This window comes from Callithrix jacchus, chromosome 20 (genome assembly GCF_049354715.1).
Source record: "Callithrix jacchus isolate 240 chromosome 20, calJac240_pri, whole genome shotgun sequence".
In the NCBI taxonomy this organism is placed as follows: Eukaryota; Metazoa; Chordata; class Mammalia; order Primates; family Cebidae; genus Callithrix; species Callithrix jacchus.
The window spans coordinates 47,626,438-47,640,336 of NC_133521.1; the positions used below are offsets into that span (position 1 = coordinate 47,626,438).

Here is a 13,899-nt window from a genome sequence, read left to right on the forward strand (position 1 = left end):
CTAATTTTTCTAATTTTAGTAGAGATGGGGTTTTACCATGTGGGCCAGGATGGTCTTGATCTCCTGACCTCAGGTGACCCGCCGTGGCCTCCCAAAGTGCTGGGATCACAGGCGTGAGCCACTGCGCCCGTTTTTTTGTTTTTTTGTTTTTAAATTTATGTCTATTACATTTTTTTTTCATATGCATATAGTTGCTGGGGAAAATCTGTGTAATCGAGGGAGTGCGTGAGGCAGTCAGGTACCAGGGAAGGCCCCTCACGTGGCGTGTTGGTCCCTTTCTCCCAGTAGGCATGGGCCCTTGTTGCGAGAGGGGGCTCTGTCAGCCAGTGTCATGTCACAGGCCTTGTGCTGTGCTGTGGATGTCAGGAAAGAGTTAGTGTGGTCAGGACCCATCTGGCTTTCCATTTCTTGGGTATGAAGTACAGTGATTTTCCAGAATCACCACTGCCTGTGGCATCCCCCTGTGAGAATCCATCATGAAGAGTGGCTGTGTGTGTGGTCACGGTGGGTGAATTTCCTGGAGCACCTGAGTGGGACGGAGTGTGCTGTGGGTGAGTCTAGCCTCCTTCTGCCCTCTGGCATGTTCTCAGGTCAGCCGGGATGGCACAGGAGACTTGGCGTCCTGCTGTAGCGTGTTACGACTGTCCACAGTGGGCTGAGATGTGTCAGGCCCCACCCTGCCACGGAAGAGCGGTGCTGGGTTTTGGGCTCCAACACTGGCATTGGTTTGACTTTCGTGGCCCCTCTCACCTTTATGTTCTTTGTTTTCTTCTTAAACACTTAAGAAAAATCCCCAAAAGCCTTAGGATCCCTTTTGAGATAGTCAGATATTGGCCCTCAGCCTTGACTAGAAACAGCAATCCAGGTATGCCTTTTATATCTCCCAATATTCAGTCCTAACGATAATCCATAGAAAGGAAACAGGTGTGATACAGGGGTGTGAATTGGTGAAGCCGTAGTAGAAACAGGCAGAGAAAGCAGCCAGTAAACACGAACGTATCCTCAGTCTTAACAGCTGAAGAGACAGCTTGAGAATGAGGTGGCGTTTCTGTCCTTCAGGTCTGCAAGGTCCCAGAGCTGAACACATTCTCTGTGGCCAAGGATTTGGAGAGGCAGGCTGCTGTTTCTTCCTTGTGGGAGTGTGAATCAGTATCACTGTTTTGGAGAACACTTTGACAGTAATCATGAAAACAAACATACAGGCTGGGTGCGGTGGCTCACACCTATAATCCCTGCACTTTGGGAGGCAGAGGTGGGTAGATTACAAGGTCAAGAGATGGAGACCATCCTGGCCAAGATGGTGAAACCCCGTCTCTACTAAAAATATAAAAATTAGCCGGGCATGGTGGTGCATGCCTGTAGTCCCAGCTACTTGGGAGGCTGAGGCAGAAGAATCACTTGAACCCAGGAGACGGAGGTTGCAGTGAGCCGAGATTGCACCACTGTACTTTAGCCTGGCAACAGATTGAGACTCTGTCTCAAAAAAATAAATTAAAAAATAAGTAAGTAAGTAATTAAATAAATAAATAAACATTCAGAACCTTTGATCCAGCAAGTCTACCCCTGGATCTCTTCCTGCAGAAATAACAGACTCATGAGTACAGAACAGGAAGGTTTGCATTTTCTATATTATCTCTATAATGTTTGACCTTTTTTGTGGTAAATATGCATTAATTTTAAAAGCAACAAAGATTGGCTGGGCGCGGTGGCTCATGCCTGTAATCCCAGCACTTTGGGAGGCTGAGGTGGGTGGATCATGGAGTCAAGAGATGGAGACCATCCTGGTAACATGGTGAACCTGGGAGGTGGATGTTGCAGTGAGCCTAGATCGTGCCACTGCACTCCAGCCTGGGTGGCAGAGCAATGAGCCTAGATTGTGCCACTGCACTCCAGCCTGGGCGGCAGAGCAAGACTCCACCTCAAAAAAAAAAAAACAGCAGCAAAGATTAAAAAAAAGTCTCAGGATGGCCAGGTGCTGTGGCTCATGCCTGTAATCCCAGCACTTTGGGAGGCTAAGGCCTGCAGCTCAGCTGAGGTTGGGAGTTCAAGACCAGCCTGACAAACATGGAGAAACCTCGTCTCTAAAAATACAAAAATTAGCCAGGCGTGGTGGCGCGTGCCTGTAATCCTGACTCCTTGGGAGGCCGAGGCAGGAGAATCACCTGAACCTGGGAGGTGGAAGTTGCTGTGAGCTGAGATCGTGCCATTGCACTCCAGCCTGGGTAACAAGAGTGAAACTCTGTCTCAGAAAAAAATAATAAAAAGAAAAACCTCCCAGGTTATAAGGTGGGATTCTTCTTAGTCAATCTCAGAAGTCACCTGCTGAGGAAAACAAATTCCTAGTCTACGCTAAGCAGAAACCTGCACTCTGTCCTGTGTAGTAGCTGCTCCCCTGGTAAGAACCTGCTGTCTTCGTTCTTTTCAGGGAGCCACGCTCACTGGTCCTCCTGGTACAGGCAAGACACTTCTTGCCAAAGCAGCTGCAGGGGAGGCCAGTGTGCCCTTCATCACTGTGAATGGGTCGGAGTTTCTGGAAATGTTTGTCAGTGTTGGGCCAGCAAGGGTAGGTGGATGGAACTGCTGCAGGCAGCCTCAGCACTGTGGCTTGACCAGGACTGGTCAACTTGAATAGCTTGGTGTCGGGCCCTGGTGGTGGGCACCTGTGGGAGGTGCTGGTGCACCCAGGCAGAATCGGTCGGAGGTTTCCGAGGAGAGGGTAGAGAACCAGCATTCCTGTCTTCTGCCGGTAGCAAAACAGACTCTGTGTGGATTCCCTATTCGGGTGCATGATATGTTCACAATGGCCCGAAAAAATGCTCCGTGTATCTTATTCATTGATGAGATTGATGCGATTGGCAGGAAGCGAGGCCGAGGGCACTTTGGAGGCCAGAGTGAGCAGGAGAACACCTTGAACCAGATGCCGGTGGAGATGGACGGTGCGTGCAGACTGCAGCCAGCCTGTGCTGTGCAGCTCTTCCTCCACAGCTGCTTAGCGACTGTCTGCACCAGCCCTTTTCCTCTAAAGTCACCCCCAGAAGAGAAGTCCTGATCCGTTTTAAGGAAGGCTTCTCTCAGGCCCATGTGATGGAGAAAGCTGTTAGGTTCACAAACCTCCTTCAGTGCCTGTGGTAGGCAGGGGCAGTGCACTTCCCTGCCCCCAGATGGAAAGGGTTTCTCTGGAGTGGGGAGACAGCTGCCTCTCTGGGGAGGGGGATCAGGTAGACAAGCATGGGTGCTCCTGACTGTGCCCACAGGGTGGTGTGCACACAGCTGGTGCTCCTTCCACTCTGAGCCTTGTCTCGCTGCCCCTGCCTCACCCAGAATCTCACAGACTGCCCAGGCCTGTCTCCAGAGTGAGTCTAGCTGAGATGTGACTGATGGTCCCCTGTCAGTCCTGCTAAAGCCTTATTGGTGCGTCCAGGCGTCTGTGCCAGCTTTCAGCTTTGGGAGAACTGTCATGTAGACATCTGGCAGGTTTGATTTCTCTTTGGCTTTACGGCAGTGTTCAGGTCCCTGAGACCACCCCCGATGTGGTGACTTGCTAGAAGTCACAGCACTCAGCCTGTAGTTACACTCATGTCTGTTAAAGGACACAGCAAAGTCAGCCAGGGCAGAAGGCGAATTGGGTCACAGGGAAGCCAGGTGCAGTGTGCACCCGTTCTCCAGTGGAGCCACCTGGGACACGCTCACTTCCCCCAGCAGCAAGCTGTGACAAGGTGCCAGATGTTGACAAGGAAGCCAGGGTTTTCGCTGGGGGCCAGGGCTGTGGCACCCTCTGCCTGGCATGCACCAGGCTTTGCACAAAGGGTTTGGGCACAGGGAGCTGTTGTTCTCAGGGAATGGTGGGAATGCTCCCCAATCACACTGCCCATACATTGCCCTTGTGAGCAGGCCTTTTTGAAGACAGCAGTCAGGCCTGCTGTGTTAGTAACACTTTTCTCTACAGGTCAAAAGCATTTCCTAAATATTTTTTTGACTCTAGTACCCAACGGTAATTCTCATTAGATTATGATTGTTTTGATACCTGGAGGGTGCTGATTGGAGAGAGGAGGGAAGCGGGGCACTCAGCTTTTCTCCCCTCTTCCCTCTGCTGGGCAGCCATCTCCTGTGTAGCCTTTGGCCTGCCCTCATCCACTCCAGCACCAAGTGGTATCAGAGGCTGCAGGAACCGCTCGTAAGTCAGAATGAGGAGGACCCACGCTTTGGGACTTGTCTACCTCCTGAGCCAGGCTGTGGGGTTCCCGGTTTGCGGAGGCTTGGCTGGTTACCTGCCATGCACACATCAGGCTTGCCATGTAGGCTTACCTGCTTCTCCTGTGTCCAGGGTTCAACTCAGCCACCAACGTTGTGGTGCTGGCCGGCACCAACCGCCCTGACATCCTGGACCCGGCCCTGATTCGGCCTGGCCGGTTTGACTGCCAGATTTACATAGGTGAGTGTACCTTTCTCAGGGTTGGGCCGGTCTCCCCTGGGCTGAAAAGTTTGGTTAGGTCATCTGCGTGTATTTGGAGGAGATTTTGATGGTAATCCTGAAGCAGTTAATGGAACATTTTGAAAATGTGGAGATGCTGGCAGTCTGGTTTTTGGGAAGAATCCATGTGGCTGGGCCTGAAGGGTTGTTGCTACAATAGAAACAGGTGGCCGGAGCTTGTAGCTGATCCTGAGAACTTAGAAGACAGCAGTTTATCTGTTATTCTTCAGCCTGACAGCCTTCATGCCTTCCCTTACCTGCTTGTGTTCGTTAGGAAGCATTAATCTCATGTGCCCTGCCTGCGGCAGGCCTTGTGCTGCTTGCTGTCAGGTCACATGGCCCTGGGTTGAGGGTTCAGCAGAGACCCCCACAGGGATCCCAGCTGTCCTTGGTGTTCTGGGAAGTGGTTGTGGGTGACTGTCCCGGCTGTGCTTGGTGTTCTGGGATGTGGTTGTGGGTGACTGTCGCGGCTGTCCTTGCAGTTCTGGGATGTGGTTGTGGGTGACTGTCCCAGCTGTCCTTGCAGTTCTGGGATGTGGTTGTGGGTGACTGTCCCAGCTGTCCTTGCAGTTCTGGGATGTGGTTGTGGGTGACTGTCCCAGCTGTCCTTGCAGTTCTGGGATGTGGTTGTGGGTGACTGTCCCGGCTGTCCTTGGTGTTCTGGGATGTGGTTGTGGGTGACTGTCCCAGCTGTCCTTGCAGTTCTGGGATGTGGTTGTGGGTGACTGTCCCGGCTGTGCTTGCAGTTCTGGGATGTGGTTGTGGGTGACTGTCCCAGCTGTCCTTGCAGTTCTGGGATGTGGTTGTGGTGACTGTCCCGGCTGTGCTTGGTGTTCTGGGATGTGGTTGTGGGTGACTGTCCCGGCTGTCCTTGGTGTTCTGGGATGTGGTTGTGGGTGACTGTCCCAGCTGTCCTTGCAGTTCTGGGATGTGGTTGTGGGTGACTGTCCCGGCTGTGCTTGGTGTTCTGGGATGTGGTTGTGGGTGACTGTCCCGGCTGTGCTTGGTGTTCTGGGAAGTGGTTGTGGGTGACTGTCCCGGCTGTGCTTGGTGTTCTGGGATGTGGTTGTGGGTGACTGTCCCGGCTGTCCTTGGTGTTCTGGGATGTGGTTGTGGGTGACTGTCCCAGCTGTCCTTGCAGTTCTGGGATGTGGTTGTGGGTGACTGTCCCAGCTGTCCTTGCAGTTCTGGGATGTGGTTGTGGGTGACTGTCCCAGCTGTCCTTGGTGTTCTGGGATGTGGTTGTGGGTGACTGTCCCGGCTGTCCTTGGTGTTCTGGGATGTGGTTGTGGGTGACTGTCCCAGCTGTCCTTGCAGTTCTGGGATGTGGTTGTGGGTGACTGTCCCGGCTGTGCTTGCAGTTCTGGGATGTGGTTGTGGGTGACTGTCCCAGCTGTCCTTGCAGTTCTGGGATGTGGTTGTGGTGACTGTCCCGGCTGTGCTTGGTGTTCTGGGATGTGGTTGTGGGTGACTGTCCCGGCTGTCCTTGGTGTTCTGGGATGTGGTTGTGGGTGACTGTCCCAGCTGTCCTTGCAGTTCTGGGATGTGGTTGTGGGTGACTGTCCCGGCTGTGCTTGGTGTTCTGGGATGTGGTTGTGGGTGACTGTCCCGGCTGTGCTTGGTGTTCTGGGAAGTGGTTGTGGGTGACGGTCCCGGCTGTGCTTGGTGTTCTGGGATGTGGTTGTGGGTGACTGTCCCGGCTGTCCTTGGTGTTCTGGGATGTGGTTGTGGGTGACTGTCCCAGCTGTCCTTGCAGTTCTGGGATGTGGTTGTGGGTGACTGTCCCGGCTGTGCTTGGTGTTCTGGGATGTGGTTGTGGGTGACTGTCCCGGCTGTCCTTGGTGTTCTGGGATGTGGTTGTGGGTGACTGTCCCAGCTGTCCTTGCAGTTCTGGGATGTGGTTGTGGGTGACTGTCCCAGCTGTCCTTGCAGTTCTGGGATGTGGTTGTGGGTGACTGTCCCGGCTGTCCTTGGTGTTCTGGGATGTGGTTGTGGGTGACTGTCCCGGCTGTGCTTGGTGTTCTGGGATGTGGTTGTGGGTGACTGTCGCGGCTGTCCTTGCAGTTCTGGGATGTGGTTGTGGGTGACTGTCCCGGCTGTCCTTGCAGTTCTGGGATGTGGTTGTGGGTGACTGTCCCAGCTGTCCTTGCAGTTCTGGGATGTGGTTGTGGGTGACTGTCCCGGCTGTCCTTGGTGTTCTGGGAAGTGGTTGTGGGTGACTGTCCCGGCTGTCCTTGGTGTTCTGGGAAGTGGTTGTGGGTGACTGTCCCGGCTGTCCTTGGTGTTCTGGGAAGTGGTTGTGGGTGACTGTCCCGGCTGTGCTTGGTGTTCTGGGAAGTGGTTGTGGGTGACTGTCCCAGCTGTCCTTGCAGTTCTGGGAAGTGGTTGTGGGTGACTGTCCCGGCTGTCCTTGGTGTTCTGGGATGTGGTTGTGGGTGACTGTCCCGGCTGTCCTTGGTGTTCTGGGATGTGGTTGTGGGTGACTGTCCCGGCTGTCCTTGGTGTTCTGGGATGTGGCTGTGGGTGACTGTCCCGGCTGTGCTTGGTGTTCTGGGAAGTGGTTGTGGGTGACTGTCCCGGCTGTCCTTGGTGTTCTGGGATGTGGTTGTGGGTGACTGTCCCGGCTGTCCTTGGTGTTCTGGGATGTGGCTGTGGGTGACTGTCCCGGCTGTCCTTGGTGTTCTGGGAAGTGGTTGTGGGTGACTGTCCCAGCTGTCCTTGCAGTTCTGGGAAGTGGTTGTGGGTGACTGTCCCGGCTGTCCTTGCAGTTCTGGGATGTGGTTGTGGGTGACTGTCCCGGCTGTCCTTGGTGTTCTGGGAAGTGGTTGTGGGTGACTGTCCCGGCTGTCCTTGGTGTTCTGGGATGTGGTTGTGGGTGACTGTCCCGGCTGTCCTTGCAGTTCTGGGATGTGGTTGTGGGTGACTGTCCCAGCTGTGCTTGGTGTTCTGGGAAGTGGTTGTGGGTGACTGTCCCGGCTGTCCTTGGTGTTCTGGGAAGTGGTTGTGGGTGACTGTCGCGGCTGTCCTTGGTGTTCTGGGAAGTGGTTGTGGGTGACTGTCCCAGCTGTGCTTGGTGTTCTGGGAAGTGGTTGTGGGTGACTGTCGCGGCTGTGCTTGGTGTTCTGGGAAGTGGTTGTGGGTGACTGTCACGGCTGTCCTTGGTATTCTGGGATGTGGTTGTGGGTGACTGTCCCGGCTGTCCTTGGTGTTCTGGAAAGTGGTTGTGGGTGACTGTCGCAGCTGTCCTTGGTGTTCTGGGAAGTGGTTGTGGGTGACTGTCGCGGCTGTGCTTGCAGTTATGGGATGTGGCCGTGGTGACTGTTCTGAAGGCCCAGAATGCACAACAGCCCGTGTCTCTTTTTCACTAGGCCTCCCTGACATCAAAGGCAGGTCCTCCATCTTTAAGGTCCACCTGCGCCCACTGAAGCTGCATGAGAGCCTCAGGAAGGACACCCTGGTGAGGAAGCTGGCAGCGCTCACCCCAGGCTTCACTGGTGAGTGGTGGGAGCCGGGTGTGCTCTGCTTCCTGTCATGGGGGTGGTGACTCGCCATTCCATTAATTCCTGGCAGCACTCACCCTTGTCTGTAGGACTTTTCACAAGTTGACAGTGTTCAGAGACCTCAGATCATTTTTTTTTTGCCCCAAAACTAATTTGTACCCGTGTGAATTTGTTTTAGTTATATTCAGACTTAGCGAGTGTTACTGCAGAGCTGACAGTAATGTCCCAGAGAGAATCTGCCAGTCTGATGCTTGCTGAGCTGTTTTCGCCTGGGGCTTGGCCTCCCTGTTGGGGAAACTCGTTTGCTTTTCTCTTGTCTTTTTTTTTTTTCTTTTTTGAGACGGAGTTTCGCTGTTGTTACCCAGGCTGGAGTGCAATGGCACGATCTCGGCTCACCGCAACCTCCACCTCCTGGGTTCAGGCAATTCTCCCGCCTCAGCCTCCTGAGTAGCTGGGATTACAGGCACATGCCACCATGCCCAGCTAATTTTTTGTATTTTTAGTAGAGACGGGGTTTCACCATGTTGACCAGGATGGTCTCGATCTCTTGACCTCGTGATCCACCCGCCTCGGCCTCCCAAAGTGCTGGGATTACAGGCTTGAGCCACTGCGCCTGGCCTTGTCTTGTCTTTTTAATGAAAGCTCGGTCTATGCTGGGAAACCTGCTTCCCTGCCTGGGCAGGATCACCCTCAGGAATGAGTGGGGACTTTTCCAGGGGGATTCCTGTCCTCTTCTCCCCTGCTCCGCAGCTGTTTTCTGCCTCAATACCTCATGGTTATGTGGCTGTTGGCCATGGCTCCGACCTACACCCCACCTGCTGCCTCTGCGCCTGGAATATTCTGCTGTGGTGTCTCATCCCCTCCAGCTGCCTTGGCATCCCTGGTGGTACCTGTCCCCTGGCCTCCCCACAGTGTCCTGCCTAGTGTGGGATCAGGTGTATTCACACACAGAATTGCATGTTTGTCTGCTGCAGGATGGTGAGTGAGCAGGATGGTGAGTGAGAAGCTCTTGCCTGGCAGCCATATGAAGTGTGTCATCTGTTTTAGACACAAAATGTGCTTCCTCTCTTTTGTTCTCTTCTCTGGCTGACTTCAGATGTCTATTTACATACCAAAGATAAGAAGCTGGAATGCTACCAAAACTGCTTTCTTCTGCCCCTAGAGGGGGATGACTCAGCAGGGATGACTCTGACTCAGCACTTCCCCTCAGCAGAGATGATTCAGGAATGACTCTGATGACTCTGACTGCAGGGATGACTCAGCACTGCCCCTCAGCAGGGATGACTCTGACTCGGCACTTCCCCTCAGCAGGGATGACTGGGCACTGCCCCTCAGTAAGGATGACTCAGCAGAGATAACACTGTTCCTCAGCAGGGATTACTCAGCAGAAGTGACAGCACTACCCCTCAGCAGGGATGGCTCAGCAGAGATGGCAGCACTGTCCCTCAACAGGGATGACTCAGCAGAGGTGACAGCCCTACCCCTCAGCAGGGATGACTCAGCAGAGATGGCAGCACTGTCCCTCAGCATGGACTACTCAGCAGAGGTGACAACACTACCCCTCAGCAGGGATGACTCAGCAGAGATGGCGGCACTGTCCCTCAGCAGTGATGACTCAGCAGAGATGGCAGCACTGTCCCTCAGCAGAGATGACTCAGCAGAGATGACAGCACTGTCCCTCAGCAGTGATGACTCAGCAGAGATGACAGCACTATCCCTCAGCTATTGTCTTAGCAGGGATGACTGAGTAGAGATGACTTGGGGATGACTCTGACTGCCCCTCAGCAGGAATGAGTCTGCTTTGCATCAATGGAAACATTGTAGTGTCTATCGGCAGGTGAATGGGCAAAGTGGCGTATACTGCAGTTGAATTTAGCTATAAAAAGGAATAAATGGGCCGGGTGTGGTGGCTCACGCGTATAATCCCAACACTCTGGGAGGCCGAAGTGGGCAGATCATGAGTTCGGGAGTTTGAGACCAGTCTGGCCAATGGTGAAACCCTGTCTCTATAAAAACATAAAACATTAGCTGGGTATAGCAAAACCCCATCTCATTTTTTTTTAAATATAAAAATGAGGCTGGGTGCATGGTTACAGGTGTGCACCTGTAGTCCCAGCTGCTCCGGGGGCTGAGGCAGGAGAATTGCTTGAACCCAGGAGGTGGAGGTTGCAGTGAGCTAATAGCGCACCACTGCACTCCAGCCTGTGCGACAGAGGGAGACTGTATCTCAAAAAAAAAAGGAATAAAGCATGGATGCACGCTGCCACATGGGTGAACCTAGAAAATACTGTTCTCAGTGCAGGAAGCTAGACACAAAAGGCTGTATGTGACATAGTTCCATTCATTTGAAATGTGCAGAGTAGTAACAGGGATACATAGAATAGCAAATCTGTGGGGACAGACGTGAGACGGGCGGTTGCCAGAGGAGGAAAGGGGATTAACTGAATAGGTAGAGGGTACCTTACAGAGATGATGGAAAGTTTCTAAAACTAGATTATGGCCATAGTTGCAGTCCTTGATAAGCTTATTAAAAATCGTCGATGTGTACATGTAAAATGGGTGGATTTTATGGTATATAACTTATGCTTTAATAAAGGTTCTCAAAAAATGTAGCTAGATAGTGGTGACAGATGGAGCAGCTCCATTACCTTCAAGTTATCTACTGAAGTTCAGCCTTGGCCTCTCTGCTGGAGATGTTCCTTAACAAAGCTGACCTGGGTCAAGCTCCAGCCACCAGGAGAAGCACTGACTGTCCCTGTTTCTCCCTTCCTGGGTCAGGTGCTGATATTTCCATTGTTTGCAATGAGGCAGCTCTGATTGCCGCCTGGCATCTGAGTCCTTCTGTTCAGGAGAAGCACTTTGAGCAGGCCATCGAGAGGGTCATCAGAGGTGAGCTTGGCAGCTTGGGGAGGGAGGGAGGGAGGGGTGTTTGCAGCTCTAGGCCTGGCAGGCTCACCCTCTGGCCCCAGTTTCAATTCTGCATGCAAGCCTCGTGCGGTGGCTCACGCCTGTAATCCCAGCACCATGGGAGGCCAAGGCAGGTGGATCACTTGAGGTCAGGAGTGCAAGACCAGCCTTGCCAGCATGATGAAACCCTGTCTCGTTTTTTAAATGTAAAAATTAGGCTGGGCACATGGCTCGCGCCTGTAATCTCAGCACTTTGAAAGGCCAAGGTGGGCGGATCACAAGGTCAGGAGATCGAGACTATTCCTGGCCAACATGATGAAACCCCATCACTACTAAAAGTACAAAAATTAGCTGGGTGTGGTGGTGTGTGCCTGTAGTCCCAGCTACTGAGGAGGCTAAGGCACGAGAATCACTTGAACCCAGGAGGCGGAGGTTGCAGTGAACCCAGATCACGCCATTGTACGCCTGGTGACAGAATGAAACTCTGTCTCAAAAAAAAAAAATTAGCTAGGTGTGGTGGCACATGTCTAGTACCAGCTGCTCAGGAGGCTTAGGCAGGAGAATCTCAAAAAAAAAAATCAATTCGCATGCAGGAACCCATTTTCTTTTTTTTGAGATGGAGTTTTGCTCTTGTTGCCCAGGCTGGAGTGCAGTGGCACAATCTTGGCTCACTGCAACCTCTGCCTCCTGGGTTCAAGTGAGTCTCCTGCCTCAGCTTCCCAAATAGGTGGGATTATAGGGGCATGCCACCACACCCAGCTAATTTTTGTATTTTTAGAAATGGGGTTTTGTCATGTTGCCCAGGCTGGTCTCAGACTCCTGACCTCATGTGATCCACCTGGCTTCTCCCAAAGTGCTGGGTTTACAGGTGTGAGCCACTGTACCTAGCTGCGGGAACCAAGTCTCTAAACCAACACATGGGACTTGGGATCTTCCAACAGCTTTCATGCCCCTTTTGGGAGCAACATTTAGACTTTGAAAGGGATGGGCCTTCCAGGCCATGTGAGGCCCAAGGAAGCAGATTAGAAGCAGCTTTGAATGCCTGCTGTGGAGGGCGAAGCAGTCTTCTTCCCTGAAGGGAATGGGAATGGATGCAGTTTCCTGGGAAAAGCCTCATGGACGCTGCAGGGACCATCCATCCTGGGCATTTCCTTTCTTCTTTTTTGAAACAGAGTCTTCCTCTCTTGCCCAGGCTGGAGTGCAGTGGTGTGATCTTTGCCCACTGCAACCTCTACCTCCTGGGTTCAAGCGATTCTCCTGCCTCAGCCTCCTGAGAGCTGGGGCTACAGATGTGCGCCACCACACCCAGCTAATTTTTGTATTTTTAGTAGAGACAGGGTTTGCTGTGTTGCGCAGGCTGATCTTGAACTCTGGTCTTGCACTCCAGCTTGGGCCTGTTTTAAGGCTTCCGTGTGAGGTATATGGTTGGTGGGTTTCACTGCAAAGCTGGCAGCAGGAACAGGGGCTTGGCTTCTGCTGTCTGGCATAGATGGGCCTAGGGATGCTGGCTGGGTGCAGAGGGAGTGGCCTCGTTTCCCAGCCACCTACTCCTGCCCTGCCCGACTCACCTGGGAATGTGATGTCTAGGCCTTGAGAAGAAGACCCAGGTCCTGCAGCCCAGGGAAAAGACAACTGTGGCCTACCACGAGGCCGGACAGGCGGTGGTGGGCTGGTTCCTGGAGCACGCAGACCCCCTGCTGAAGGTTGGTGTCCCCCCGCCGCACCCCGAGTGAGTCCACCTGGCAGGCTTGCGCCTGGTATCTCTGGGACAACCCATGGTCATGTGGCCATGGTACATTCAGGAAGTGGCCCTATAACTTTTTAAGGAATATGCTGCTCTAGAACTTGTCAGGAGATCCCTTCAGGGTGGGAAGGCAGAGCAGTGGGTTCCAAATGGGGCTTCGGCAATGTGACTCCAGGCAGCAGCCTCGGTGTTCAGCTCGCCTCACTCCTGAGCTTGCATGCAGCTCTTGGGCCCTGCCAGAGCTTCCACAGGGTGGGCGGAGCGGAGGCAGCTTCCATGTGAAGCTCCCAGAGGCAGGTGCACTTCTCGGGGCATCCCCAGGGTGTCTGGGGGCTTGGATCAGGCTCTCTTCTTTCATGTTTCAGAAAAAGGGCCTGCAGTCAGAGCTAGGGTCAGGTGGACCTGGCTGCTCCAGGGTGGCTTCTGGAGGAAGTGGGGACTGTGTTTGGGGTGACGGGGGTGTGTATCATCTCCTGCAGGTGTCCATCATCCCCTAGGCGGGGGAGTCAGCTATACACAGTACCTGCCTCGGGAGCATGAGGTGACAAGGGCGTGTGTCCTCTCCTGCAGGTGTCCATCATCCCCTGGGCATGGGGCTCGGTCGTGTGCAGTACCTGCTGAGGGAGCATGAGGTGACAAGGGTGTGTGTCCCCTCCTGCAGGTGTCCATCATCCCCTGGGGCAAGGGGCTGGGCTCTGTGCAGTACTTGCTGAGGGAGCGGCACCTCTATACCAGGGAGCAGCTCTTCGATTGCATGTGCATGATGCTCGGGGGCAGGGTGGCTGAGCAGCTGTGCTTCGGGCAGGTCACTGGGGGGGCTCAGGATGACCTGAGGAAGGTGACCCAGAGCGCCTATGCCCAGGTAAAGCATGGGCATCCCCTGGCGTGGGCTGCAGGTGACTGTGTCCAGCCAGGCTTACCCTGGGTTCCATACTTCTAGATTGTGCAGTTTGGGATGAGTGAGAAGCTGGGCCAGGTGTCCTTTAACTTTCCCCGACAAGGCAAGGCCCTGGTGGAGAAGCTGTACAGCGAGGCAACTGCCCAGCTCATCGACGAGGAGGTCCGGCGCCTCATCAGCGCTGCCTACACGTGCACCCTGGACCTGCTGACACGGTGCTGGGAGCATGCGGAGAAGGTTAGTGTGGCCTCTGCCCAGATGGCTGGGTCATGGCTCCCATGTTGGGTCACATTCAGGCCACACCTATCCTTGGGCTTGCTCAGCTCTGGGCGGTGAGCACGTCCTCAGAGCTGTCTGACAAGTGGGCCATTGTTTCCAG

General features: G+C 53.8%; 1 protein-coding gene across 6 annotated transcripts in view; it reads left to right on the plus strand.

Annotated features, from left to right (window-relative positions):
* LOC100398556 (mitochondrial inner membrane m-AAA protease component AFG3L1-like) overlaps nt 1-13,899 on the plus strand; it is a 35,175-nt gene that overhangs the window by 17,596 nt on the left and 3,680 nt on the right. For 5 of the 6 annotated variants that reach the window (XM_078358090.1, XM_078358092.1, XM_078358089.1 and 2 more), the window contains 6 exons: nt 2,426-2,563; nt 4,325-4,432; nt 7,840-7,965; nt 10,750-10,860; nt 13,193-13,263; nt 13,563-13,757. In XM_078358090.1, the coding sequence (XP_078214216.1) occupies nt 2,426-2,563; nt 4,325-4,432; nt 7,840-7,965; nt 10,750-10,860; nt 13,193-13,263; nt 13,563-13,757 (749 nt within the window). Of the gene's footprint in view, nt 1-2,425; nt 2,564-2,758; nt 2,937-4,324; nt 4,433-7,839; nt 7,966-10,749; nt 10,861-12,465; nt 12,582-13,192; nt 13,264-13,283; nt 13,485-13,562; nt 13,758-13,899 lie in introns of all 6 variants that reach the window. The other variant, XM_078358093.1, reaches the window with a different exon arrangement.